At 58.7% G+C, this 27400-nt stretch overlaps 1 protein-coding gene across 2 annotated transcripts in view; it reads left to right on the forward strand.

Moving 5' to 3' along the window:
* The window catches only part of CLIP2 (CAP-Gly domain containing linker protein 2), a 77862-nt gene extending 51208 nt beyond the window's left edge, over nt 1-26654 (forward strand). The window contains exons 7-17 of one of the 2 annotated variants that reach the window (XM_014856728.3): nt 882-985; nt 2639-2699; nt 8760-8864; nt 10527-11462; nt 13695-13752; nt 16114-16197; nt 17057-17213; nt 19720-19879; nt 21577-21762; nt 22071-22133; nt 24820-26654. In XM_014856728.3, coding sequence (XP_014712214.2) covers nt 882-985; nt 2639-2699; nt 8760-8864; nt 10527-11462; nt 13695-13752; nt 16114-16197; nt 17057-17213; nt 19720-19879; nt 21577-21762; nt 22071-22133; nt 24820-24831 — 1926 coding nt within the window. In that variant the 3' untranslated portion in view covers nt 24832-26654. The remainder of the gene's footprint in view (nt 1-881; nt 986-2638; nt 2700-8759; nt 8865-10526; nt 11463-13694; nt 13753-16113; nt 16198-17056; nt 17214-19719; nt 19880-21576; nt 21763-22070; nt 22134-24819) is intronic. The other variant, XM_014856729.3, reaches the window with a different exon arrangement.
* Nucleotides 26655-27400: the final 746 nt, after the last annotated feature.

Here is a 27400-nt window from a genome sequence, read left to right on the forward strand (position 1 = left end):
GCTCACACTCCGAGTGGAGACCTTGGGGTGTCAGAGGAATAGGAAGAAGGGCATTACCAGGCCCCTCCCCGTCCTTGCCAGAGAGAGCCCTCTGCCTGGTGAATTTCCTCCCGACGGACGGGTGCCCGTGCCCTCAGGACCTGGCTCTGAGCTTGTGTCTCACTTGTTCTTCCCGTTGGGCAAGCATTGTCTCAGTCATGGGAAATTCTTCCCCGGCTCAATGGCTGTGTCGCTGTCTGTCACGGCTGTGTCCTTCCTGGTATGGCCAGTCCTGTGCTGGTGTCTCGGTTGCTTCCAGTTTCTCACTTTTTCTAAGTAACGCTCGTGTCCACGTTTTTGTAGACAGCTGTCCACATTGCAGAGGGTGCTCCCAGCAGATCCACGGGCTGGGGGTCAGGGAAGTGACCCTCACGCCTGCTCTTGAGGCGGCTGCGGTCCTGTGTCTGTTCTTCTCCTTGATGTTTGTCTCCCACGGGAGAGCACCCTCTGGAGCCATTGTCCCCATTTGGGGTCAGGCTCACGCCTCCCTTGGGTGCTGGAATTAATCCAAGCTCACGTGTGTGCTATGACAGGGGCCTTCACAAGACAATGGGCCTTAAGCCCTTAGGGCTTGAGGGAGGTGACAGATATTGGGGTACTAGGTATTGGAGGCGGGTGGACCTGAGAATCGCACTGGGTGAGCCGGCCGCTACCAGGTGCTCAGCTGGGCCTTCCCCTCATCTTGAGGCCCTCGGTCCTTGCCCAACTAGGTCTGGCAGGGGAATAGGGGTGGCTGGAGTTCTAGGCCCGGCCCCTGGTACCACCCATGCTTCTCCCCCCTGCCCCCCAGGCCTGGTCCCTGGGAAGAGGCTGACCCGTCCTGGCCCTTGCGCGGGGCCCAGTATGTTGCAGAAGCAGAGGAGAAGCTGCAGCGGGCCCGGCTGCTGGTGGAGAGCGTGCGGAAGGAGAAGGTGGACCTGTCCAACCAGCTGGAGGAGGAGAGGAGGTATGTGCTGGCCGGCCTGCCTGGAGGACGTGCTCCCCGAGCCTCCTTCAGGGGACTGGGAATGGCACAGTCTCAGGACCAGCAGGCCCGCTGCAAACCCTGCCCGTACCACGTGCTGGCCGCGTCCCCCAGACTAGGGCTGTGTGCTCCACGGGCCTCAGTCTTCTCTTCTGTAATGGGGGTGATGGTCCCCACCTCGCAGGCTGCTGGGGGGATAAAGCCCCCACTAAGTGCTGAGCACGCGGGAGACCCCGTGTGCGCTCGCTGCCTGCCTTCCTGCCTGGGGGCTCTGCTCCGGCTACCGAGCTCCTAAAGCAGATTGTGAGGAGGATGCCTGCTGGGGCGGGAGCCCTCTCACGCAGGCACCCTTGGGAGACAGGCAGACTGTCTGCCACCCGGGGGCCACTCACGTGCCCAGAGCGCCCCTGTGCCAGGTCCATGCCTGGAGCTCATGGCTCCTGGCCTGAAGCTGCATTCCCATTTCACATGTCAGGAAACCGAGGCTCAAAGAAGCAGTAGCAGAGGCCACTGGAAGCACCTGTGTCTGGGTGTCAGCCCCGCGCTGTGTCGTCTCTGCATCATACTCGGCCCGGGAGGCAGGGACTGTCCTCATGTCACGGAGGAGAACACTGAGGGTCAGAATGGGAAGGGACTTGCCAGAGGCCACCAGCCTGTTAATGGTGCCACTGGTTCTTTCTGCCCTGCCACAGTGGCGAGTGGGGACCCTGGTGTGACTTGGTCCTGGGTCACCTGGTGGGACGCAGAGCTGACCGGGAACAGGGTTTCCCTTGGCCCAGGAGCCTCTGTCCTCCAGCCGATACACAGATTCCTGCGCTCCCTCCCGCCCCTGCGCAGTAGGCAGCCCCGTCCTCGGCCCCCCACCCATGGGCCTGTCCTGGGCTTTTGGCCGAGGCACGTGCTCCGGAGGCTGTTGTTACGTCTGACTCGGGAGAGGAGGCTTATTTATATCTGCTGGAGATGCTCATCTGGTTCCCATGGCAACGTGCCTGATGCCGACAAACAAAAACAGATTTTTAAGACATCGTGAGAGTTGTGTTCAGGGAGGGCCGGGTGCAAATCCCAGTGTTGCCCTGGACTTGCTGAGTGACCTTGGGTAGGTCACTTGCCATTTCTGGGCCTTAGTCTCCTCACCTCCCTGTGCAGGCGTTGGGGGCCCTCCCTGTCAGGGAGCATCCCAAGCAGTAGGCACTGGGACTCTGACCCCCGATTTTGAGGCCGGTGGATGAGAGCAGGGTCAGCGGGGAAAGAAGCTCACACCCTCCCCCACAGACTGTTCCATGTGGCAGGGTCTGTTCCCTGCAGCAACGAAAACAGCTGTTACCAGCATCGCTGTGCTTCCGTTTGCAGTCCATCCTGTCCCTTATCCCCACAACCCGCCTAGGGAGGAAGGACGTTGCATTAAACTCCCCCCATTTAGAGAAGGCAGTGGTCTCTGCGGAGTGCACAGGCCGGGAAGTTGGGAGGCCTGCAGGTTTCCAGCAGGGTCTGCCCCCATCAGCCATGGGCCTCTGGGCCTGGCCCCTGCTGGTCTGAGCGTGGCCTCCGGCCGCCTGTGGCCTCCCCTCTCTGCCATCTGACTTGGTGAAGCCCGCGGCTCTGGGCGCAGCCGCTCAGCCCCGTCTCCCCCTGCAGGAAGGTGGAGGACCTGCAGTTCCGCGTGGAGGAGGAGTCCATCACCAAGGGCGACCTGGAGGTAACCTGCCCCTGCACCAGGGCTCAGCCCTTGATGTGGCAAATGGCCGTGAGGTCCAGGCAGCAACTCTGGGCCCCCTGGGAGGGCTGGGGGGATTGTGAGGGTGAAATGCAGAAGGGTCAGAGGTCATACCCTGGAAGAATGCTGGGGGTGGGGCAGGTCATGATGACTTGGGTGACCAAGGTGGGAAAGGCTCAGCTCCAGGAGCCCCAGAGGGACCGTGCTTCCTTTGTCAGCAGCTGCCTGGGATGGACCCAGCAAGAGATGGGGTGGACCCAGGGTATCCACAGGGCTGGGCCTGAGGACACAGTGGCTGGACTCCCTTGTCCCTTCTTTGTTGGGCAGTAGCCCTAAAGGGTCCCTTGGATTCTTGGATTCCCGGTAAAATTTTGGCTGGAAGTAGCTTGTTGAGTCACAGAACTTAAAGATAGGAAAACAAGTTCAGAAAGACAGAGAGACTCACCCAGTCATGGGACAAGGCAGCAGCCACGGGACCAGGACCCTGAACTCGCGACTCCTGAGCTCAGCCCACAAGGACGGCTGGTTATAGCCCCTCCTCAGAGATGACACCTGGACAGGCGGTCTGGGCTCACTCTCCTGTCCGACCCCCCTTTCTGAGCTGAGGGGTGGGGAATGTGCATATCGGTTAGTAAAGATCTAGGCCCCCCCAGCTTTGCCCACCACACCAGAGACCGCAGGGCTCACTAGGCCACCGTCGGGTGGGCAGGACGCCCCCTGCTCCCTGGGAGCTGTCAGGGGGGCAGGGGAGTGAGTTCGGACGCTCTCCGTGCTCGGGTCCTGGCCTTAGCAGGCCGTGGGCAGCCTCTTCCCTTCCCGGACTGTTGGCTCAGCTGTCAGATGAGGAGGCTGAGCTGGATCGGTGATCCCAAACCTGAGGATTCTTCCACTGGAGGCCTCGTTCAGACGCGAGATGCTGGGCCCGGCCTCAGAGTGGCCGCTGGGTCGGTCTTAGTGGGACCGAGAATTTGCATTTCTAACAGTTCCCGGTGATGCCGGTCCAGACACCACACTTCCGGGCTCACCGCCCTAGATGATTTCTGAGCTCAAACGGGAAATTTCCGTTTCTGATTTTGTGGAAGAGCCACGCTAAGAGCCCTGTGACTCTAGCACCCAGCACAAGCCTGCGTGCGGTTGTCTTGTCCCTGGACGACCCCGGCTGTGGGAGGGATGTGTGCGTCTGCGCAGGGTCACTGCCAGCTGCCCTCCTTGAGCAGGTTTCGCTGCCTGAGCTGAAAGGATGGATGTCGGGCGGGGCGCAGCGCAGTGTGGGAGCCCCGGCCCAGTGTCAGGTGTTCTAACGTGTCTCCCTCTGGGCCGAGGGAGCAGGTCGTCTGGTACGTCTGGCTAGCCTTTCTGCTGGGTGGCTGCCCTCTTGCAGGGGTTGGGGTGGGCTTCTGGGAAAAGCGCCTGTGGTTGCAAGGAACAGAGACCCCTCCTGCTAACTCCAGTCAACAGGGGTTGACTGAAAGGCTGCGGGGGAATCTCACAGGCAGTTCGGGGAACCAGAGCGAGGAACAGCATCAGGAGCCAAGCCTGTTCTCTCCCCGGCTCAGGGGCCTCCCTCTTCTCCTGACCCCTGGTCAGGCTCCACCTCTGTCTCTCTGCCTGCCTCTCCCTCTAACTGTGTCTCCAGGTCTCTGGGCACATGTACTCCCTCTCACCCTTCGGCCACACCCAGGCTCCAGCACCCACCATCTACCAGCCTCCTCTCGAGAGAATTCGATTGGTCCCAGGCTAGCCAATGGGCTGGCTGGGTTTGGATCAGGTCTCTACCCCAGATCCAGTCAGCCCTGGCTGGGAGAGGCGGTGGGCGGGGTGGGACAGACAGTGACAGACAGCTGATTCAGTCAAAGGACAATAGAGTCCTCTTCTTGTTTTTATTGTGACCATGTTCATGACAACCAGAAGGAAAATTGACCCAAAGTCTTGTTAATCCCCACCCATCTTAAAAGTCAAAAACTTAACCCAGAACGCCTCCTTGAGCTCCTGGTCCCCCTCCAGCTGTATCACCCCAGCTTGTCCTCCTGCTGCCTCACCCCCCACCACACGAGGTACCCCGTTCCAGCCTCGCAGCCTCCTCCTGACCTCTGAACGCTGGCCTGTCTGAGGGCCTCTCCGTCGGCACTCCCCCTGAGAGCTTATAAGCGGACGATTGCCTGAGTCTCCCCTCAGCCTCCGAACTGGCATGGCTCCTGGGCATCTCCACCAGGGTGGGGAAGTGCCAGGCACCTGGACCAGTTTCCTGGGGCTGCAGGAACAAGTTATCACCACTCGGTGGCTTAAAACAACACAGATTCATTCTCTCCCAGTTCTGGAGGCAGAAGTCTGGAATCAAGATGTGGGCAGGGCCAGTTCCCCTGGGAGGCTCCAGGGAGAGTGTTCCATGCCTCTCTCCCAGCTCTGGTAAAATTCTGGCAGCCCTTGGCATTCCTGCCCGCATGGGCGCGTGGCCTTCTTCCCTGTGTGTCCCTCTGTCCCCTCCACATGGCCTTCTTATATGCACACCCCTCATTGGATTTTGGGCCCGCCTTAATCCAGCACAACTTCCTGTTAATCAACAACATATGCGACGATCCTATTCCAAGCAAGGTCTCATTCTGAGGTTCCAGGTGGATATCAAATTTGGGGGACACTGTTCAACCCAGTCGAGCTTCCCACGTGGAACATGTCCAAAACAGATCTCCCCGTTTGTTCCTGCCTCCGCCTCACGCCCCCCGCCCCCCATATCTTTTGCATCTCAGGAATTGGCCCCACAGCCCACAGAGTGGCTCAGGCCCCACAGCTAAAATGCATCGTGAATCTTCTGTTTCGCTCCTCCCTCCATCAGAAATGCTCATGACCTTGCCTCGCTGATTCTCTTCACCGCACGGCCACCTCTCTGGGCCAGGCCACGGCGTCTCGCCTTGGACAACTGCACAGCCTCTGCTTGGCCCGTCTGTTTCCTATCTGGTCCCCCCACACTGCCGCTAAAAAGATCCTGTTAATTTTTAACGTTGGAAACGTTTGAACCTACACGCAAGTGGAGAGGATGGTGTGATGAACCCCCATTTGCCCATCCTCCAGCTTCAAGGATTGTCAACTCTCGGCCGCTCCCATTTCAGCGACACCCCACCCGCGGCCCCCTCAAGTGCTGTTTTGAAGTCAGCCACAGACATCATGTGACCGAGTCTCTGAAAAACATAAATCAGATGCTGTCCTCCCCTGCTCACACCTCTCGTGCCACCCCCTAGATAGAGCTGGCTTCGTGGAGGCGCCCCAGGGGCCCGCCGGCCGCACAGCACTGCCCCTGGTGCACGGGGCTCCTCTCTGCTCCCCCTCTGCCTGGGGCCCCACCTCTCCGGCCCCCACCGCCTCAGGCAGGCTTCTGGCTCCTTCATACCTCCCCTTCAGGGGTGCTTCTCTGAGGCCCCTGCTGCCTCCTTTGTTTTGCCTCCGTGCCACTTGCCTCTGCCCAGTGCTCTGTCCTTGCCCAAGTCACGGTCTGAAATGACCGTCACTACTCATTTATCGTTTATGTCCCAGAGTGTGAGCCCCTTGGCGGTGGGGACCCTGTCCATCTTGCCCACCCTTATGTCCCTGATGCCAGAGCCGGCCAGGAGCCTGGTGAGGTGCTCCTCCAGGGCGGGAGTCCTGGGTCACATTTGTGGTTCTGGAATGGGTGTTGCCACGTTGCCTCAGGACAAGGTGTGCGTTGCCTGCTGCCACCTGGGTGGGGACATCGGTAGCTGCCTTAGACTTGAGGGTTTGTTGTTGTTTAATGAGCCATGGGTTTTGTGTTATTATTTTGTGAACTAATTAGCACCTCAGTGTTAACTTCCTCTTTGCATAGGAATGCACTTACCTGCTGCAGTGGACCCAGCCAGTTTTATGAACTTGGCATCCACTGTTTGATGAGAACTGGCCTGCTTCAGGAGCCCCTAGTGCAGAGGGGAAACCCCTTCCCCAATTAATTAATGGCACCAGCCCTCAGTTACCCGGGCGTGTCCCGTGGCGGTGGCTCTGTGCGTTGGAGCCAAGTAGACGCCAGGTGGGGGAGGAGGCTGCAGCTCAGGGGCTCAGACCAGGCTGGACCGAGCTGCAGGACTTGAGTGGGGGCAGGGAACAGGGAGCCCCCTTCAGGAGCCTCCTTCCCTGCTCCGTGTCACTGCAGGGAGTCTGTGCCCCCACTCCGTGGAGTTGGGTTGCGGGGGAAAAGCCCCAGTTCTGGAGTCGAGGGGTCTGAGCTCCAGGCCTCGTGCTGCCCCACGTTGCCGCGTGCCTCTGAACCTGAGGCTCTGTCTCCCTGGAGTGGCATCTCTCTCTCCTGCGAGATGGGCAGACAGCTGAGACTGCTCCCCTTACGTGGGGGATGGGGTCCCAAATTAGTGCATGGGACAAAGTGACATCCACCCTCACGCGGCCCCGAGATCCTTGACTGGAGTTTTGTGAACATTAACATTGAGACTGACACGCAGGGCGCTGGTGGCCCCCACTCCTCACGCCTGGGGCAGGGTGCCTGGAGCAGCGTGGAAGGCCGGATTGTCCACCCCACCTAACATCCAGCCTTTAAGCCTGCCCCGCCCCGGCTCCTGTGGTTGACGGTATCGTAATGAAGCAGGTGCTGGAAGCAACTCTCCCGGGCCCCCTGTGCCCCTGGAGACCCCAGCCCACGGACCAGGAGGCTAGAAGTTCTGAAGGTGATGGGGAGGGGTCCTTTTGGGGGCACCAAATGAAGTTGCCCTTGGAATTGTGAAGTTGGAGGCTTTTCCTTGCCCGTGGGGCCACCCATACGGTGTCTGTGATGTTCCATCTAATGTGGGTTCCGGGCAGGGCTGCTGTGCCCACTGTCAGGGAGAGGAGGGTGGGGCCGTGGCCCCTGTGAGGCCAGGATTGAGGCACCATCATCAGCCTAGAATTTTCTGGAAGAGACTGAGTAAGGCGCTTGTTAGCCTGCGGCCTGCTGCCCTCTTGAGAGAGAAAAGCTTTTTAGTTGTTCCTTTAGGAAAATTCACAGAAGTAAGATCACAGGCCAGAGGACATAAACATCTCCAGCTCTTGATGAATTGCAGGAGTGTTTCTGGGCAAGTGGTACCCGTGCTGGTGCTGGGTGTGCGTTCTTGTTTCTACACGTGTGCGCTGTGCTGCTCGGCCGGGCTGCTTCAGAACGGCCACACCAGTTGCCTTGACCTGCTCTCCTAGATGGTGGCAGGACAAGCGGGAGGGTGAGGGGGACCCTCTGGCTTCTCCGCCCCATGAACCTGGTGTCCAGGCTGCTCCAGGTGCACTGGAGCCCGAGCCTTCAGCCCCTTGCTGCCCTCGCCGATCTGTTCTGGGTCCACATGCCAGTCTGGATGCCAGTCGGAGAATGTGGGGCTTTGTTAGCCTGTGAAGCGGGTGTTGCGAAGCCGGAACAAAAGTGCTCTTGTGCTTTCAGGAGACCAGGCATCCTCCTCGGGGCCCAGGATGTGGGCATGATGGGGCTGGGCTCAGGCAGGCTCTGGGAGGCACAGCCCGGCCTCCACTGAGGAGGCCAGGCCGGGAGAACAGGAGGGTGTGGGTATATTGCTGCAAACCTTCCATGAGGTTGGTTCATCCACCTTCAGCACGGGCCTGGGGGCCGGGAATCCTGGGGTCATTTACTCGTTCATCCACCCTGGGGGGCTCCCGTGTGCAGGATCCTGTGCCTAAAATGAGGAACAGCCTGTGGGCCACCTGATGGGGACCACCAGTAGGCTGGGGCCACGCCCCAGGAGCTGCAAGGGGAAGGGCCATCTGGGGGTGACAAGTGAACAGGTGTCTGTTGGCACCCCCTCAGAGCTGGCTTGTGCAGGGTGCTGCTGCCCTCCTCTGCCCTCAGCAGACCCAGCCAGGACACAGGGAGGGGCGGGCAGCTCTCCGCAGACCCCCTCTCTCCCCCAGGACCTGCTCTCCTTGATCTGCTCTCCTGTCTTGTGCACAGAAGATGACGCCGCCTTTCTCTCTCTCTCTCTCTTTCTCCGCTTCCTCTTCCTGTGCCCCTGTCCCCCGCCCCTGCCCCCGCCCCCTCCCGGGGTGGACCAGACCCAGACGCAGCTGGAGCACGCGCGCATTGGGGAGCTGGAGCAGAGCCTGCTACTGGAGAAGGCGCAGGCCGAGCGGCTGCTCCGGGAATTAGCCGACAACAGGGTAACGCGCCCGCCTCCGGCCCGCCAGCCCCCTGCCCGCGGACGCCCCCTCTTGGCTCCTCTGTTTTATTATTTTCTGTCTTCGGCTGCTGTCCTCATTGATTTTTTCCTTTCGCGCCCCTTCTAGGAGGGAAGTAGAGGTTTAGGAACATGCTTATGCTCCATAGCCACGTGATGGTCGTTGGGAGGCCGGGGGTCTTGGCCCTCTGGGACCTTGCTCCCCAGCTCATGATCCCATTGGCTGGGGACGTCCTGGGAGACCCTCCCGTCCTCCCTCCCCATGCATTGCCGTGACAAGGCCTTGTCATGCTCAGAAATCGGGGGCCTCTTGGGAATGTCTGCCCCTTATGTGGGCAGGCGTGGAGCCTGTCCACACCTCCCTCTCCCAGGCTGGGGAAGGCGGGAGGCCAGGGGACTGCAGGGCCAGGTCTCTGTAGCCTAGGGGGTCTTCAATATGATGGTAGGAGGGGCCAGCCTGAGGGACCTGGGGCTGGGGGAGGGGTGAATCGGGGTGTGAGGGTGTCCCCACGGCAGCAGACTGTCAGCTCCAGGATCTGGTGTTGTGATAGGATGGGTCGGGGAGCGGTTCCTAGGCCAGGGAAAGCTCTCTTTGGGGGTGAGGTCTCCCCGAGTCCCAGGGCATGGCTCTGAGTCCAGGTTCCAGGCCCAGCTGGCCCCTCCACGCCCACCATGCATGCCCTGGGGCCGGGAGCACACATCCAAACAGCTGGCCAGTCCAGCCCCACCCAGCAGACAGCCCGGCTGCGCTTCCCCTGGCAGCGGAGCTGAGCAGCCAGCGAGCTGCGACTGGGAGAACAGCGTGTGGGCGTGGGGCGCGCCTGTCAGTTTCTGCAGGTTGGCCTCAGCACATGAACCAGCATGTGCATGCCTGTGGGCGTCTGGAGACATACGGGTCCTTTTGCACACACCAGCTGTTGCCCAGTGACCATGTGTGGTCATGCAGTCCACACGCGTGTGCACAGAGGCTGCTTACAAAAACCAAGCCAGTCGCAGTTGACAGGCTGGGGCTCTCCCACTGAGGCCTCTTGATCCGGGGTCCAACCTGATTAAAAAACAAAAACAGGTCTATTGAACTAAAGGTCACCTTCAGAAACAACATTTTTAAGCTTGTAAAAGATTACAACTTTTGAATATGTTGTTTGCAAATCTGTGACCATTGACATGATCAGCGGAGGGAGGATGGAGCCTCTGATCTCAGCGTTTTCCATCAGAAGGGCGGTCTGGGAACATTAATTCTTTTCCGCTTTAGGCATTAAGCCGGACCCCTCTTTGGCCATGCCCTCTGGACAGCCCCTCTGTGGGTCAGCTGGACACTTTCCTAGAGCAGGAGAGCGTGAAATTCCCTCCATCAGCTCTGCCCTTTAAAAATAACATGAACTTGCAGAAATCTGCAAGCTCAGATGGGTGGTTTCTTTTAGCCATCGATTGTCCCAGGCCACCCAGGGCAGTGTGGACAGTTGGCGCCCTGAGTCCCTGGGGCACTGGTTGGGGGCATCTCTGGGAGCCGTGGTAGGCAGCCAGCACCCTCCCCATGACCTCCCTCGCTTGAGGCTGGGCCCTTGAGTGGTGAGACCCCCTCACCCCTGCCGTGTCCCCTGCCCCCCAGCTGCCCACTGACCGCTGTCTCCCTCTCCCCCCGTAGCTGACCACAGTGGCCGAGAAGTCACGAGTGCTGCAGCTGGAGGAGGAACTGAGCCTGCGGCGGGGTGAGATCGAGGAGCTGCAGCACTGTCTCCTGCACTCTGGCCCGCCACCCCCTGACCACCCCGAGGCCGCCGAGACGCTTCGGCTGCGTGAGCGGCTGCTGTCGGCCAGCAAGGAGCACCAGAGGGAGAGCGGCATGCTGCGGGACAAGTACGAGAAGGCCCTGAGGGCCTACCAGGCCGAGGTGGAGAAGCTCCGGGCGGCCAACGAGAAGTATGCGCAGGAGGTAGTGGACCTCAAGGCCAAGGTCCAGCAGGCCACCAGCGAGAACATGGGGCTCATGGACAACTGGAAGTCCAAGCTGGACTCGCTGGCCTCGGACCACCAGAAGTCCCTGGAAGACCTCAAGGCCACCCTGAACTCCGGCCCAGGCGCCCAGCAGAAGGAGATAGGGGAGCTGAAGGCCGTGATGGAGGGCATCAAGATGGAGCACCAGCTGGAGCTAGGCAACCTGCGGGCCAAGCATGACATCGAGACCGCCATGCATGTGAAGGAGAAGGAGGGCCTGCGTCAGAAGCTGCAGGAGGCCCAGGAGGAGCTGGCCGGGCTGCGGCAGCACTGGCAGGCCCAGCTGGAGGTGCAGGCCAGCCAGCACCGGCTGGAGCTGCAGGAGGCCCAGGATCAGCGCCGCGACGCCGAGCTGCGGGTGCACGAGCTGGAGAAGCTAGACCTGGAGTACCGGGGCCAGGCACAGGCCATCGAGTTCCTCAAGGAGCAGATCTCCCTGGCCGAGAAGAAGATGCTGGACTACGAGGTGCTGCAGCGGTCGGAGGCCCAGAGCAAGCAGGAGGCCGAGAGGCTGCGCGAGAAGCTTCTGGTTGCCGAAAACAGACTCCAGGCTATGGAGTCCCTGTGCTCGTCCCAGCACACCAACGTAGGCGGCCGCCCCTCCCACCGGGCTGTGGTGGGGCCCACAGGCAGCAGCTGCCTGGGTGTGAGGGCCCGGGTGGGGTGGGCCCAAGTCTTTATGGACCACTTTCTTCCAGCCCAGGGAGGCCTTCTCCTTGCCCCCAGAAGCATGCACCTGCAGGGTCAGAGGGCACCTGGCTCAGAGGAGGAGACCCTCATCCCTCCGTCAGAAGGGCAGCTGGCCCTGGTGACCATGGGGACCCAAGGCAGTCTGAGCTGACCTGCCTGGGTCCCCCCCAAACCAGGCCTGGAGAGATGTGTACCTCAGCACAGAGAACAGCCTTCCTTCTGGTCCCTAAGTCTCCGATTCGCCCAGACACGCCCGGCACCCTGCCTGTTCCCGGGACTCCCGTCTCCAACTCTAGCACTGACCTAGGGGAACCAAAGGCGGCCACATTTCTAATGAGACTTTCTGGGTCCCCAGTCCTCATGGGACTGACCAGCAGTCCAGCGGCCACCTCCCCGGAGTGTGGGGGTCCCCAGAGTGGGGTTGGAAGGCTGGAGGGGCGTGGCCCTGGAGAGGCTGCTGCCACCAGTATCAGTGTTGCTCCAAATGTAGAAGTCCCAGCTGAGTGTGCTGAGCAGGCGAGACCCCGGGGGGCATGGGCCGTGTCCACTCCAGGGGGCCAGGAAGGGCTTTTTGAGTGGCTCTGGGCATGAGATTTTGTGCCAGGCCTATCCCACCTGAACTCCCGAGAGGTCCATATTGGCCCCATTTCACAGATGAGCAAACCAAGACTCCAAGACGAGTAGCTTTCCCCGAGTTTCTCACCTAGCAGTGGCAGAGGGCATGTCCAGGCCTGCTGCCCGAGGGCCGGCAGGGTGCCGAGGACGAGAGTCAAGTCCCGGATAAAGGGACAGCCGGCAGCATGCACGTTGCCTTTTACAAGCCCCCGGGTTTCTCGAGCCCCCGGTTCCCCTCATACGTTTAAACTGGGATTCCGCGCTTGAGCAGTCGGTTTTCGGAGTGCCAGTACAGGCGCCTTTTTGTAAAAGGAGATCTGCCCTCATGGCGCCTTGAGGTCCCGCTGCCGCGGCCTTTTTGAGCGAGTGCTCCCCCGCTATCCCGGGCAGGGGATGAGGCGGAGCCCCAGGTTAGCTGTGTGCACACGGCCTGATTGGCTGCTCAGGGCAGTGGCTTCGTCGGGCCTGGGACCCCAGACCTGGACCCCTTAGCGGGGGAGGTTTGAGGCTGCCGTGGTTCCATAGAGCATGGGGGACAGAGGCCTGAGGACAGCCCTGTCCTCAGTCACAGACCTCAGGCTGAGGAGTGGGAGGTGAGTCCAGGAAGACCCATCTCTTGATGTCTACACACATGGAGCCTCTCGGTCTGGACCCACATGCCTCCCAGATTTAGAGGGTTAAGTCCAGGGACAACTAGATGTTTGGTCTCATGCATTAAGTATGGAGATTTCAAAGAAAATTTTTTTCTAGTGTCTGCCTCATTTTCCCTGCAATATGTATAAATAAAGACCAAGGGGGCTTAATTAATTACAACTGACAGACTAAAACGGGGCTTGGGATGTATGAGCAGAAGTATGAGGGGCAGATTTATGGAGGTGACTGCTTGCTCAGCTCTGTGTGGCCCTGATCTGCAGTGTTAGACTCCAGCAAATGGCAGGCTCAGAGGACAGCCAGCTGTCCGGAGGCCGGAAACTTCTGCCAAGAAGCAATGAGGAGCTCATCGATGTTTGCCATGCAGATTTTTTTTCTTAATTGACCTTTTCTTCTTTGGCTTAAGAGTTTATAATTAGAAAGAAGCATTGCAGAGGAAGTAAGTGGCATTTGTTGACGGCCCTCTGGGAGCCGGCCCTGGGCGTGCTCTGCACGCCACCCCATGGCGGTCCTTACTCGTTCTATGGATGGGAAACCAAGGCTGGGAGTCTTGCCTCTGGATGGTGATGGAAACGGATGCCAGGGACAAGCCTCCTTCGGCGTCCCAGAGAAGGAGACATCTGTCTAATATTATAGATGTTTTCAACAGAGCAAGGGGTGGGGGCGTGCACGAGGAAGCTGTGCAAGCAGCCTTTGGGGCCCCAGGGAGCAGAGGGGGGCCTCTGTTGTCAGGGAGGCCAGACGGGGGATGTCCGTGCCCCCTGCAGGTCACCTTGGGCGGGGCTGGGGTGCCCTGCCGGGCGGCCTCTGGGCTAGGCAGAGGTGGGAGGCGAGCGGCCCCTGACAGGGCTCCTTCTTTCAGATGATTGAGTCGAACGACATCTCAGGGGAGAAGATGAGGATGAAGGAGACTGTGGAGGGTGAGTGGCCGCTGGCGGGCCGGGACGCGGGCCCTCGGGGAGGGCAGGCGGGGTCTGCCTTTGAGCCGGTCCCGCTGCGGCTGGTGGGAGTGCCTAGCTGTGCATGGGGAGGGCTGGCCACTGCACCAACTACCTTCTTGTTTGTTTGGCTTTAACTTTATTTTTAAAGTAAACGTTAACTTGTAATTGGTTCTAAGGGCGTGCAGCAGAGGGTCCCCCACTCGCTGCTTTCCTCCCCAAAGGCACAAGTTAGCCAACTTGGGCTCCTTCCTGGAGATGGTTCCTGCGCATCCGAGCCGTAGGCGCCACCAGAGAGGGGCCCACACCTGCCCGCTGTTCCGCCTCTTACTCTTCCCTTAATCGTGCGTCTTGGAGACTGTGCCTCATCGCTGCGTTCCTTTACATGGTGCAGAATATTCCACTGTGTGGGGCGACCATCACGTGTTTCACCAGCTCCCTGCTGATGGGTAGCAGGTTGTCCCCAGTCTTTGTCTGTTACACACCCTGCCGCAGAAAATCACCTTGCCCTCCATTGGGCTCAACCAGTTTTCACTCCCACCAGGCGGTTGAAAGTGTGTTTAGCCATAAACCTCACCAACAATATGCTATACCAAACTTGTGATCTTTGCCAGTCTGAACAGTAAAAGCTGTGACCTGGTGTAACTTCACTCGCCTTTCTCCTAGTGTGAATGAAGCCCCATTCCCATTTCTATTCACATCCATTGTCCATTTTTTCAGTTTGGAAAAATTAGAATTTGTTGATTTCTAGAAACTCTCTATATATGACATTGCAAACATTTTTGCCCTTTTGTGGTTTGTCTTTTGACTTTTCTTATGGTGATGTTTGCCATTCAGATTTCAAAAAATCAGTCTTTTCTTTTTTGGTGTCTGGGTTTGTTATTTTTAAAATGCATCCCCTGGTGTCTTCTGGTACTTTTTAAGTTTCATTTTCTGTGTTTAAATCTTGGATCCGTCTAGAATTCATCCTTCTAGCTGGTGTGAGGTAAGGAACCCATGTTTATTTCCTTCCCAAAGAGTACCCACTTGTCCCAACATCATTTTTGAGAAACTCATGTTCCCTCCACTGATGTGAATTTCCAACCTCACCATCTTTAAATTCTCTTATCTAATTGCCTCTATTTCTGGACTTTCTATTCCATTCCTGTAACCTCTCTGTCTGTTCAAGGGCTGGTCCTATGATCTTCTAATTGTTCAAGCTTTGTTTGTATTTTAATTACTGGAGGGCTAGCCTTTCCTGCTCTGCTTTTTCAACATTCTCTTGGCCATTTTCTTTTAATTAAGGCAAAATTAACATAAATTAACCGTTTTAAAGTGAACAATTTTGTTTGTAAAGTGAAGCATTGACTACATTCACAGTGTTGTGCACCCACCACCTCTGTCTAGTTACAAACATTTTCATTCCCACAAAAGGAAACCCCAATACTTGTTACCAGGCACTGTCCATTCTCCCCTCTCCCCGGCCGCTGACCCCCCCCCAATCTGCCCTCTGTTTCTACGATTTGCCTCTTCTGGGGATTTCATACAAATGGCATCATACAGGATGTGGCCTTTTGTGTCTGGCTTCTTGCACTTAGCGTAACGTAGTCAAGCTTCATCCGTGTTGTGGCGTGTGTCTGTGCATCGTTCCTGTTTACGGCTGAGTGACATTCCATCGTGTGCACATGCCACGTTGTGTTTGTCCGTCCACCTGAGGGTGGGCATCTGGGCTTTTCCAGCTGCTGGCTGTTGAGAGTGGTGCCGCTGTAGACGGGGTCTGCGGGACCTTGTCAAGACCTGTTTTCAGTTCTCTTGGGTGTGTGCCTGGGAGTGGAATTGCTGGGTCCTCTGGTAGGGCTATGTTTAACTGGTTGAAGAAGTTTTTCCAAACCCTTTTGGCTCTTCTTGCTAATCCTTCCAAGTGATTTTAGAATCAGCTTATCTAGTTCCACAAAAATGAAAGTCTTGCTGGTATTTTTCTTGGTATTATGTTAAATTTATAAATTAACTTACGGAAGGTTAATGTGTTTGTAGCACTTTCCGTGCATTATCTTTCTTATGACTGTCCTTAGACCATCCGATACTGAATGCGCGTGACCAGGGGACATGGGCCCCATCATTATCCCCATTTTTCACTCAAGGAAACTGAGACTCTGGGGTTAACTCGCCCAAGACCACACAGTGCTGGGGCCTCTTGCTCATGGTGGGTTACCAGACAGAGGGCTGGCGTGAGGAAGAAATTGGACCCTGGGGGCCGAGTGGGGCCCCGCTTTAGGGCTTCTGTGGGAGGGCCACCCCTCGCCCCCTGGACCACACGTTGGCCCGGGAATGTTGACAGCCTGTCGTCTCTCCCGTCTCTCCCAGGCCTGCAGGACAAGCTGAACAAGAGGGACAAAGAGGTGACAGCCTTGACGTCCCAGACCGAGATGCTCAGGGCCCAAGTAAGTGGTAAGTCTCCCTCCCGCAGGGCCGTGCAGGCTTTCGAGCACTGAGCGGACTGGTGCCTGGGTCAGTGGCCCCCCGACTCTGCCTTACATGGGAGGCAAGCTGGGCCAGGCCACCTGCACCAGACTCCCACCTGGCAGCAGCGGGTGGGAGACCTGTGGCCCATACCCCGTCTGTAATGTGATCAGGGGCCCCGTCCGGCTTCCCTCCCCAGCGCCAGCTCTCTGTCCTGTGCTCTGGAGTTCTGTTACAGTTCTGTCTGGTCTTGAAAACATGGGTTCCTTGTAGGTCACTTTGATACAGCGTCTCTGCCCCCAGTCCCTAGAAGAAGCACCAGCGGTTCAGAACTGGGGGGAGGGTGCCGGCTGCAGGGGAGAGGAAGGCACAGGGGGATGAGGACAGGGGCATCTGGGGCCTCTGGCGTGTCTTGGTGACGAACTGGCCCTGCCTCCTGTCCGCCGGAGTGCCAGTGGTGGTGGCCCTGAGACGGCCCCGTCCTGGAAGCGTTCCCACCCACACTTCTCTCTAGTCCCCGTGACATTCACATGGCACACTTGGTCCCCACAAAGGTCGGTTGACCTCAGACTCCTCCAAGGCTCAGGTGACGATGTGGCTTGCCCTGGTCCAGGCCCCAGTGTCACCGCCTGGTCCTGTCTCGGGAAGGGTGGACACCCCACAGCCCGGGCTGCTGTGTTCCAAGGGCTCCGTCGGCTTTTTGTAGCTGTTCTCTTGGCCCCCTGCTGCCTGGCTCCGCAGGACGAGAGACACCCACTCCGTGGACTGTGTCACTGTGATCCCCAGGTGGGCCAGACTCCCTCGGGGCCCTGACTCTCTCCCTCCTTTCCCTGCCACTGACCCTCAGCATTGGAGAGCAGGTGCAAGTCGGGAGAGAAGAAGGCAGACACCCTCCAGAAGGAGAAGCGGCGCCTGGAGGCCGAGCTGGAGGCCGTGTCCCGGAAGACCCACGATGCCTCGGGCCAGCTGGTCCTCATCAGCCAGGAGCTGCTCAGGAAGGAGCGGTGAGTCCGCCATCGGCCGTGTGCACAGACCTGTCTGGCTCTGTCACCCAGCCGTGTCCTCCCTCCAGCCTGACTCTCACTCCACCTGACGTTGGCCATCTTCTCCAGAGGCCATGCTGGGATAGACGGGTGGGGCAGGTGGCTGGCGTCACCAAGGACCACTGTGCTCTCTTCTACCAAGCTCGGGGCAGCCTCAGAATCCTTCTCAACACAGTTCTCTAAGCAGAGCTTATAGGGAAGATTAGTGGTCCCAGACTTCTTGGTCTCAGGGACCCCTTTAAACTCTTAAAAATTATTGAGGATTCCCAAAGAGCTTTGGTTTATTCATTCTATATAAAATGGAAAAAAAATTTTAATATGCATTAATCCACTTAAAAATAATAATAAACCAATTGCATGTAACATAAATAACATGCTTTTGGTAAAAAGTAACTATTTTCCAAAACAAAAAGTATTTAGTGAAAAGAGTAGCATTGTTTTGCATTTTTCCCAATTTCTTGAACGTTGGGCTTAACAGAAGACAGCTGCATTCTCGCATCTTCTGCAGTCAGTCTTTGCTGTTTGCTGTTTTGGTTGAAGAATATTATGAAAATCTGGCCTTACATAGATATGTGGTTGGAAAAGAGGAACATTTTAATACCCTTTTGAGGTAATTTTTAATATGCCGCGTGGCCCCAGGAGAAAATCCATTGTACACTCATGAGAAATGACAGTGTAAAATAGTTTTGTTATTATGAAAACAGTTGTGACCCATGGGCCCCCCTGAAAAGGTCTTGGGACCCTTGAGGGTTCCCCAGACCACAGTCTGAGAACCACTGGGTTACAGTCCATAGACATGGTTTGTGTGACCCATATGAGGTTTAAAGAGAAAACCTAGACCAGCATTTAAAAATCAGAAGATTTCACATAAAATCTAAATTTCTCCAGTCCAGATTCCCTTAAATTAGAAGGTCTGACAGCATTAGGCTCACCTCCAGCAGGGCCTCAAGCAGCATTGCTGGGGAGCACCTGCCCCCTCTCAGTGGGCGTGGCCCTCTGGGTCTCCTCAGTTGCCGCCCCCCTCCATTATTTTCCTGACAACCCCTGCCTGGACATGACTCGCCAGCTCCTGTAAGCATTTGAGGTTCAACCCCTGAGTTAAAGTCCGCCTCTTCCTTGAAGCCTTCCTTGATTGATGTAGGCCACCGCGAGCTCCTCCATTCTCCTGTGGTACTTAGCATGGGAGTGGGAGATCAGCCAGGAATCCGTTGGCAGATTGAATGAGTAGAGGTTCATTGTCCTCATGTCACAAGAAATCTGGAGGTAGCTGTGGCTGGCCCTTGGTTCAGTGGCTCAAGATGTCAGTGCCACACCTTTGTAGTTTTCTTGGACACTCCCTCTTGGTTGCAAGGTGGCTGCTAAAGCTCCAGCTATCACATTCATAGCAGGAAAGAGGAGGAAAGGGAAAGGGACAGTGCCAGCTGACTTCCACTTTGTTCTCAACTACCCATGGCCACCTGGTGAGGGAGTTTCCCCCTCCTCTATAGCAGAGGCAGGCAAGGGAAAAGGCTTAGAAGGGATGTGTCCTTCAATCCGCGCCCATGGCAGACATTGCGAATTGATCACCACGCTCTTTTCTGCAGAGCCCACATGTGGCCTCAGAATCATTCTCATCACAGTTCTTAGGCAGCTACTGCCAGCTGATTAAGAGCTGACATGGGAAGGAAAACCCATTTGACATCAGGCATTTAAAAATGAGTTCATTGCCACGTGAGCTCTATTGGATGACTGTTTTGTTTTAATTAAACAAAAGTAATATTGTCATTCTTAAAAACTTTAGGGGCCGGCCCTGTGGCTGACTGGTTAAGTTCGCGTGCTCTGCTGTGGTGGCCCAGGGTTTCACTGGTTCGAATCCTGGGCACGGACGTGGCACCGCTCATCAGGCCACACTGAGGCTACATCCCTCATGCCACAAGTAGAAGGACCCACAACTAAAAATGCACAGCTACGTACTGGGGAGCTTTGGGAGCAAAAGGAAAAATAAAACCTTTTAAAAAAAAAAAACTTTAAAAACATTCTGGGAAAGGCCAAGTCCTCTTGATCGTCCCATTCTCAAATCCTGGCCCCTCTTGGGCTGTGGTCAAATGGTTTCATGTTTCCACTCTGGCCCCTCCTGGTACAGATGCTGTCATTTTTTTTTTTTTTTTTTTTTTTGGTGAGGAAGATTGGCCCTGAGCTAACATCTGTGCCGATCTTCCTCTGGTTTTTGTATGTCGGTCGCCACCACAGTGTGGTGTAGGTTGATGCCCAGGATCTGAACCTGAAAACCTGGGCCACCAAAGTGGAGCATTCCAGACTTAACCATTGTGCTACCGGGCCGGCCCCACAGATGCTGTCTTAGTAGACAGTGTCCCCCTCAGGGTGGCCAGTCTCTAGGCACTTGTGAGTCGCTGGAGTGTGGGAGCAGAGGGGCTGACTGGCTGGGCTGACTGTTGCTGTCCTGTGCCCCTGCCCCACCCCTCGCCAGGAGCCTGAACGAGCTGCGAGTGTTGCTGCTGGAGGCCAGTCGCCGCTCCCCCGGGCCGGAGAGGGACCTGAGCCGCGAGGTCCACAAGGCTGAGTGGCGGATCAAGGAGCAGAAACTCAAGGACGACATCCGGGGCCTGCGTGAAAAGCTGACCGGACTGGTACGTTGGGGAGGGGGAGGCCGTGGTGGGGCTAGGGCTGCCCTGCTGTCAGGCCATGGAGACTGGTGACCTCCTGGAGCCACCCAGGGACAGCCAAGTCACAGTGAGGGTTCGAAATCCCCTAGAAGCACAGTCAGGGTAGCTGGGGGAGGGGCCACGGGTGACCCCCTTGCTGACATCGTGGCTGGCAGGGTGGCCGTCTGGGTGATGCAGTGCAGAGGAAGACTTCCCAAGGGTGGCCTGCCCAGAGGTAGGACGGGCTACTGCGGGGTAGTGACCTCCCCGTCCAGGGGAATAATCAGCAGGAAGCAAGCTCTCCCTCAGGGTCCTGCAGTGGGGATTCCCGCATCAGTCTCAGGAAGGCGACAGGAACTGGAAAGGCTCCTCTAACCCTGAACTTCTGGGGCTGCGACTCCTCCGTCAGGAGCAGGAGCCTGACAGAGCAGAGCTCCGGAGGCAGGGGCTGGGCTGGGCAGGGGCTGCTGGGAACCTGGGCCAGAACCATCCCCACCCCATCCCCCGTGGTCAGCATTCAGGACAAGCCTGGGGCTGGGTACCGGCCTGGTCACCTCCGGGGTATGGACAGGGTGGGGTCTGGGAGGACAGGCCTGCTGTCATGGGAAGCCAGCGGCTCACCCCTCTATCCATCACACGGGCTCGGCTACCCTGGAGGAGGTGGGGACGGGGCCTCCCGGACAGGAGGCAGGGACAAGACCCGCCTGCAGCTGTGGGGCAGGCCTGGCCAGCAGGCCCTCTGGGGTCCTCGCGCTCTGTGAGTCTGGATGTAACTCTGCAGACAAGGCCCTGGGGCTGGTGGGGACCAGGGGTCTTGACTCCCCAAGGCTTTCCCAGAGCCTTGTCTCCGGCTCCGTGGGGCACAGGCTGGTCGGGTTTCCGTGGGAATGTCCCTGCGCTGTCCCCTGAGCCCCAGGGAACCAGGGATGGGCTGTGGTCAGAAGGCCCCTCGGGTGAGGCAGGCCTGGGTGGAGAGATGGCCGGGGGAGCGGAGCAGAGGCACTGGAAGCCCCGGCCCACAGGTCAGTGCGGGGCGGCCGCTGTGGGAGCAAGGAGGCACCCGGGGCCCACGAGGCAGGTGTCCCTCCCGTGTGATGGTGCCAGGGCAGCTGGGGACACTTGGAAGCTGATGGTACCGAATGTCCTGCTGGGCAGGGCTGGAGGTTCAGGTGGGCTCAAGGGTCGGAGGTGAGGAAGCTGTGAGTCTGAGGGGGCAGAGGAGGGACCCACCTAAGACTGTGGGGGAGTGGGGGGAACAAGAAGGAAAGAGGGAGGGGTCCTGGGCCTGGGGACCTGGAGATGTGGAGCATCTGGCCGAGCCGGGAATTCAGGGCAGGGGACAAGGAAGAGGCTTCGTGGGGACCCTCAGGGAGGTAGGGAGGCCCCGGGGCGTGCTAGCATGCTCAGGCCTGGCCCAGGGGCAGGGGCAGAAGAGTATCCTGCCTAGAGAGAGCCCGCCCTCCTCCCACACGCACCTGCACACACCTGTGCGCGCGCCCCCGCTCTTCCAGAGCCCGCCCTCCTCCACACGCGCCCGCACACACCTGCGCGCCCCCGCTCTTTCAGAGCCCGCCCTCCTCCACACGCGCCCGCACACACCTGTGCGCACGCCCCCGCTCTTCCAGAGCCCGCCCTCCTCCACACGCACCCGCACACACCTGCGCGCGCCCCCGCTCTTCCAGGACAAGGAGAAGGCCCAGGCGGAGCAGAGGCGCTACTCCCTCCTGGACCCGGCCTCGGCGCCCGAGCTCCTGCGGCTGCAGCAGCAGCTGGCGAGCACGGAGGACGCGCTGCGGGCCGCTCTGGAGCAGGCGCAGCAGGTGGACAGGCTCGTGGAGGCCATGAGGGGCAGCCCCGACAGGTGCCAGGTGAGCGCGGGCGGGTGCCCGGGTCTGAGGGGGAGGCGGCCCCGTCCGCCCTGGGACCCTGGGCTGCGGGGGGACACACCGCCCTGCCCTCTCCTCTGGGCGTCCCAGCCCCGGGGGTGCGTGGCTTTATCCTGAGGAGCTCAGACTTAGGGGGGCGATGCGGCCTTGCCCAGAGCCTTGGTCTCCGGCCGGCCGGGAGCCCCTCAGGAGCTCTGGTCGCGCAGGACCTGCCGGGTGACCGCGCCACCTAGGGGCCGACCTGGGAGCTGCCGCCCTGGGAGCCCCGCTCAGAGTCCCGACTCTTGCAGGCCCCGGGCAGTGCCGGCTCTGCGAACGGCGTGCACCAGCCAGACAAGGCCCACAGGCAGGAGGTAAGGGGTCTGGGCCGGGGCGCGAGGTGATCCTGGGGGGCTTTGGGAGACAAGTCCGAAACTGTGTAAAGGGGAACGTGCTCGCTAGGAGTTCTCTTACCAGAGATGCCAGGTTACCTGTTTTAAGTGATATCCTTCCTGAACTGTCCTAGGCACGCACATGGGTGTTTGCCTGTGTGCATGTGTGCGTGTGTGCACATGTGCACGGACAGTCAGTCCTCGTTATTCACAAATGCCCTATTTGCAAACTTGCCTGCTCCATAAAATGTCATTACAACCCCAAAATCCATACTCAGGGCACCTCCGTGGTCCCTCGCAGACACACGGGAGCGAGGGGCATGCGAGTCGCCGGCCCCCCGCCCCTGCTGAGGACAACCAGGCGGCGCTCAGCCTTCTTGTTTCGGCTCACGCTGAGAACAAGGTCCTTTGCACGGTCTGCTTAGTGCCACGTTTGTCCCATTTTTGTGCTTTTTCTTGGTGATTCCCGCTATTTGAAATGACCCCCCAGCCGAGTGCTGAGGCCGTCAGCCTTCCTGGGGGCGAGAGGGCTGCGCGGTACCCTGCAGAGAAAGTCCGTCCAGAAGCTTCCTGCTGGCACCGTGAGGCTGCTGTTGGCTTTGAGCTCACGGTTAATGAGTCATCCATTAAATAGGGTGTCTTTAAAGGGAGTGCACAGAAGACAGGACTGTGGGTTGTTAATGCAAGTGTCGTGATTGAGGCTCACAGGAGCCTCGCCCATGTTTGCACCAGGAGCAGTGGCTCAGCATTCCCTAAGCCAGCGTTGACGGGGACCTCATAGAATGTACCCACTGCGAATAGTGGGAACCGTCGTGTGTGTGTGTGTGTGTGGATAGGCACTAGGTTTTTATTTGGAAATAATTTCAAACTTAGAAAAAAGTTGCAAGAATAAAAATAGTGCCTAGAACATTATGTACCCTTTCCCCCATCAGTATTGTTAACCTTTTCCCCCATTTGTCTGTGTTTTGTTTTCTAAATGTAGACGTGTGTAAGATGTACAGTATTTTCCGAACCGTTTGAATATAATTGCATGAATCCTGGCCCTAAATACTTGAGTCCGCATTTTCTGAGAAAGGGGCGTCACTTTGCCCACAGGACAGTGCCCAGTCCCCGCAAGTGTCGCACTGACGCGGGTTCGCATGTCACCCCGCCCCCCTGCTCCTCCGCCTCGCTTCTCCGGCTCTTTCTCCCTGGCCAGGAGGCAGCCGAGGGTTGCGCCGCTCACTGCCTCTAGTTGGCAGGTGTCTTCGGTCCCCTCTAATCTGGAACATCTCCACGATTTCTTTGATTCTTAGGAAATTCACAGTTTTGAAAGATAGCTCCACTCCTTTTTTTTAACTGAAAAGTCCTCGTTTGGGGTTGTCTGATGGCCGCTGGTGATCAGAGCAGGGTTAGTCGCGTCCTCCTCCGGGCATCCCAGCTGAGGCCTGACGTCCGTCTGCCCTTCGGTCCTGACGAGATTCCGCCCATCTGGTCAGGCGTCTCCTCTGTAGAGTGCCTGGGCTTTCCCAGCGAGCAGCCTGTGGAGGGACTGGCCGCCCTCTGAGCACCTTGAGCACCTGCTCTTCCTGAACCCCCGCCCCCCACCCCGGCTGGGCGTCTGTTGCTGGCCCGCCCGGGCTGGTCCTCCCTGAGCGGCTGCAATGGCTCGGCTGTCATTTTTTAGAGCAAGTTGCTTACTCTCTGTTTGGTTTCACCTCCGGTTTTCTTCACCAAACGCTTTAAACATATGCATTTTGTCTCTGAAGCAGTCTCTGTGAGTTGTATGTTTTGTAGAATTGTGGGTATAAAATTGGCTTTCCAGAACTTCATGGGCCTGAGGGGCACCCGTGACTCCCAAGCTTGACCTGTCTTTGCTTGACCGTGTGATGTTTTAAGGGGGTGTCTGGTGGCCCCGCCCCACAGTAACCCCTCGTATTCACCCACAGTCTTAGAGGCACCCACTTGGGTCCCGGGTGCCGGCCCGGTTAGGTGCAGGAACCCAGTGCCAGCTCTGTCCCTGGCTCGCTGTGTGACCTTGGGCAACTGAGGCCAGAGCAAGGGAAGGAAGGACGGTGGAGCCCCTGCTCACCCAGACACAGGAGAACCTTGGCTGCAGACTCTGCCAAGGGCCAGGCCTGTGGGTGAGGGGCAGAGAGATGGGGCTGGGGGGTGGAGGGGACCCTGCACCAGGCCTTCGAGCAGGGTGGAGGCCTGGAGCTGGAGGGGATGTGGTAGGGCTGTGTCTGCAGAGCAGCCGCTGTGCCAGGCCCCCTGGGAGCTGATGTCCATATCTGGTGCAGCTTTGTCCTCCCAGCAACCTGCGGGGCATGCAGTCCCAGTGTACAGATGTGAAAATCGAGGCTCGGAGTCTCAGCTCCAGTTTCCATTTCTTCAGATCCAGCCTCCACACAGGCACCCAGTGCTCTCTGTAAACCCATTTGCTCTCACGTCTTCCCCTCAGCTTCCTCTAAACAGCTCCCACCCTACCTCCTGTGTCACCATGCCCCAGACACACATCAGAGACCTCTGCCCCAGGGCCTTTGCACGTGTGGTTCCCTCTCCCAGCACAAGTGGGCTCTCTTCCCCCAGCGCACCCCCACCCTCCTTCCTACCTGCCCCCTCCCCCCGGCCGCCTTCACTCAAGGCTCCTGGGGACATTTGCTGATCAAGCCTTTGCTTTCTCTAGGACAAGCACTGACCCTGAGGGACACCGTGGAGCAGCCCAGTCCACACCAGAGCCCCTCTGGCCTGCCCCGGCGGCGCCCCGTCCAGGCAGGGGCCAGGACTGTCACTTTGGAGACAAGAACAGTGTTTGTAACGATAACGTCCCCCACCGCCGCGGACAATCCCTGCCCCTCAACCCCCCTGCCGGACCAGGAGGCTTCCTTAAGCGCGACGCGACCTTCCACAGAGAGTGGTACGGGCCGACCTGGCCCCGGGACCTCCAGCCTGGACGCCCTGGCAGTTTCTGGACTTTGTTTGGGGGAGCTGAGGCGATCTAGCCAGGCCCCCTCCCCAGAAGGAGCTCCCTGAGGACCATCTTGGCCCTGGGCACATCCTTGCTCTCCCTCCTTCCTCTCCTCATCCCAGGTCCCCCTCAGACCCTGGGGAGCTGTTGTCCTGCAACAGGGTCAGAGGAGGCCCAGCTTCTCTTTGCAGGCACTGAGGAGGGGGTCCAGTCCTGAGGAGCTGGGGAACCCTTTTTCCTGCAGCCACCTCCAGGCCAAGGCAGTCCCCAGGGCGTCTCGTCCCCATACACCGGACCTCCTTCAGACGTGGTACAAGTTCCCCTCGGTGAGGCCCAGCCTCAGGGTGCGGGGGTCATGGTCCTCCCCGCCAGCACACACTGACTCAGCCCGAGCTGCTGGTGGGCGGTCACCGAGGCCGGTGCCGCGGTGTTAGGGAGCCCGGAAGCCCTGGCCCCCGCCGACCTGCTGGAGCCACAGCCAGGCCTGGGACAGCTTTGACTGGTCAGGAATGTGGTGTCCCCTGTGTTGACCAGATGTTCCGTGGCTCAGCCTCCTGCCTGCAGGTGTGCCGGGGGCTCTGATGTGTTCACCCGCTGACCTTGGCGCACACACACTCGGGGTACGTGTGCACATGTGGCTGTGTGGGCGGGGCATCTGCACTCAGCCATGCTCGGGCCACACACACTTGGGTTCCAGGACAGAGCCTCAGGCCTGGCGGGGCCGCGCCCACACACCCCGCAGATGTTCTTGCAACCAGCTGTGAACATAAACACCCAGGTACATGGGGGTGAGCGTTCAGGGATGTGTGTGCCACACACACGCGCCAGAACACACGAGTACCCACAGCCCCCTTCTAGTCTCATCATGTCCCACCTCTAGAGCTGGGGCCCGCAGGCCCTGCCTTGTGCTGCAGTATCGCCCCAGGGGGCCTGCCCCTCCTCTCCAGCTCAGGGAGGGTCTTCACCCTCCCCCCGGGGCCAGAGGGGCGTCCGATGCCCCCCATAGTGTGCCGCAGTGTGCCAGGACCGAAGTGTGCCTGGGCGGGCATGCGGCTTGTGCCCTGGGAGCAGCCCAGGGAGCCTCTGACGTGCCGGGTACAGGCGGGGCAGGGGTCACGTCCTTGCCCAAGTACAGCCCATCCTGGGGGCAGCCAGTTAGTCCCACCGGCCCCCTCCTCCCGCCCCCCGTTGGCTTTCGGCAGCTCTCGCATGCGGTTTTATTAACAACAGTCTAGAAGCGATGCTTTAGTGGCCTAACCCAGAGTCAGATACTACTCTTTCCAGCAAAATCAGGCAGCTCGCCCCGCCCACAGGAGGCGCTGACTAGTCTACTAACAGCCACAGGCCCACAGGGAGAGGCCGAGTCTGGCGCCACTGGCAGGTGGCAGGTGGCAGAGAAGTGAGTTCCCTGTGAGCATCTCCGCCTGTGCAGTCTGGGCTCAGCCATACCCTGCCCCAGGTCCTCCCCGCACCCTTCCCCTCCCCAAAGTGGAATTGTTGAAGTGTGGCGAGTCTGTGCTCGAGACAATAAAGCTTGTGACTGAGGTCCAGGACCCCTGCAGTCGTCTGCTTCCCTCTTTGAGCGACCTGGGCGCCCCCGGCCTCTCCCAGCTCATGATGCCTGGTGCCAGGAGTTTGTCTCCATCCTGTTCCTTGTGGGCTGCCAGCTAATTCTTACTCAGGTGTGAATGGCTAATGGGAGCTTCAGAGGACCTGACGTTGAAGAAGTCCAAGGCTGAGCTGCCTTCTCTGAGGAGAGGGAGCTGAGCAGGAAGAGGCAGAGAACCAGAGGGAGGGAGGCGGGCAGGCCGGGCAAGGCTGCCCCCCGAGAGGCACAGGGGGTGCGTTTGAATCTGTTAGAGGTATAACTGGGCCTGTGAGGAAAAAACAAAAACTCTTCCCGAGTTGCAAAATAGTGATGGATCAGCTGACACGAATTTGATGAGTTTGGTGAGAACATTACAGCTTTTGTGAGCCGATGCTGTCCCCTGCAGCGAGCTTTCTGTGGAGCAGATGAGCCGTCACTGTTGCGCAAGCTTTGTGGTCATTTTACCGGCCTTGCAGTTGAGGGTCCCCCACAGAGACTGAACCAGGCTCCTGAGGTGAACAGCCAAGTGTGTCTGGAAGCTTCCCGCCCTTTCTCAGCCTCTGTATCAGCCGAGCCCTGGGGGAAGCAGGGGCCCGTCCCGGGGTGAACAGAGTGGAGGGAGGGGCCACGTGCGCAGGTGTAGACAGGGCTAAGGGCACCCACAAGGGACTCTGGGGAGCCACTGCACCCCAAAGGGACGAAGCAAAGGAA

This window comes from Equus asinus, chromosome 14 (assembly GCF_041296235.1).
Source record: "Equus asinus isolate D_3611 breed Donkey chromosome 14, EquAss-T2T_v2, whole genome shotgun sequence".
In the NCBI taxonomy this organism is placed as follows: Eukaryota; Metazoa; Chordata; class Mammalia; order Perissodactyla; family Equidae; genus Equus; species Equus asinus.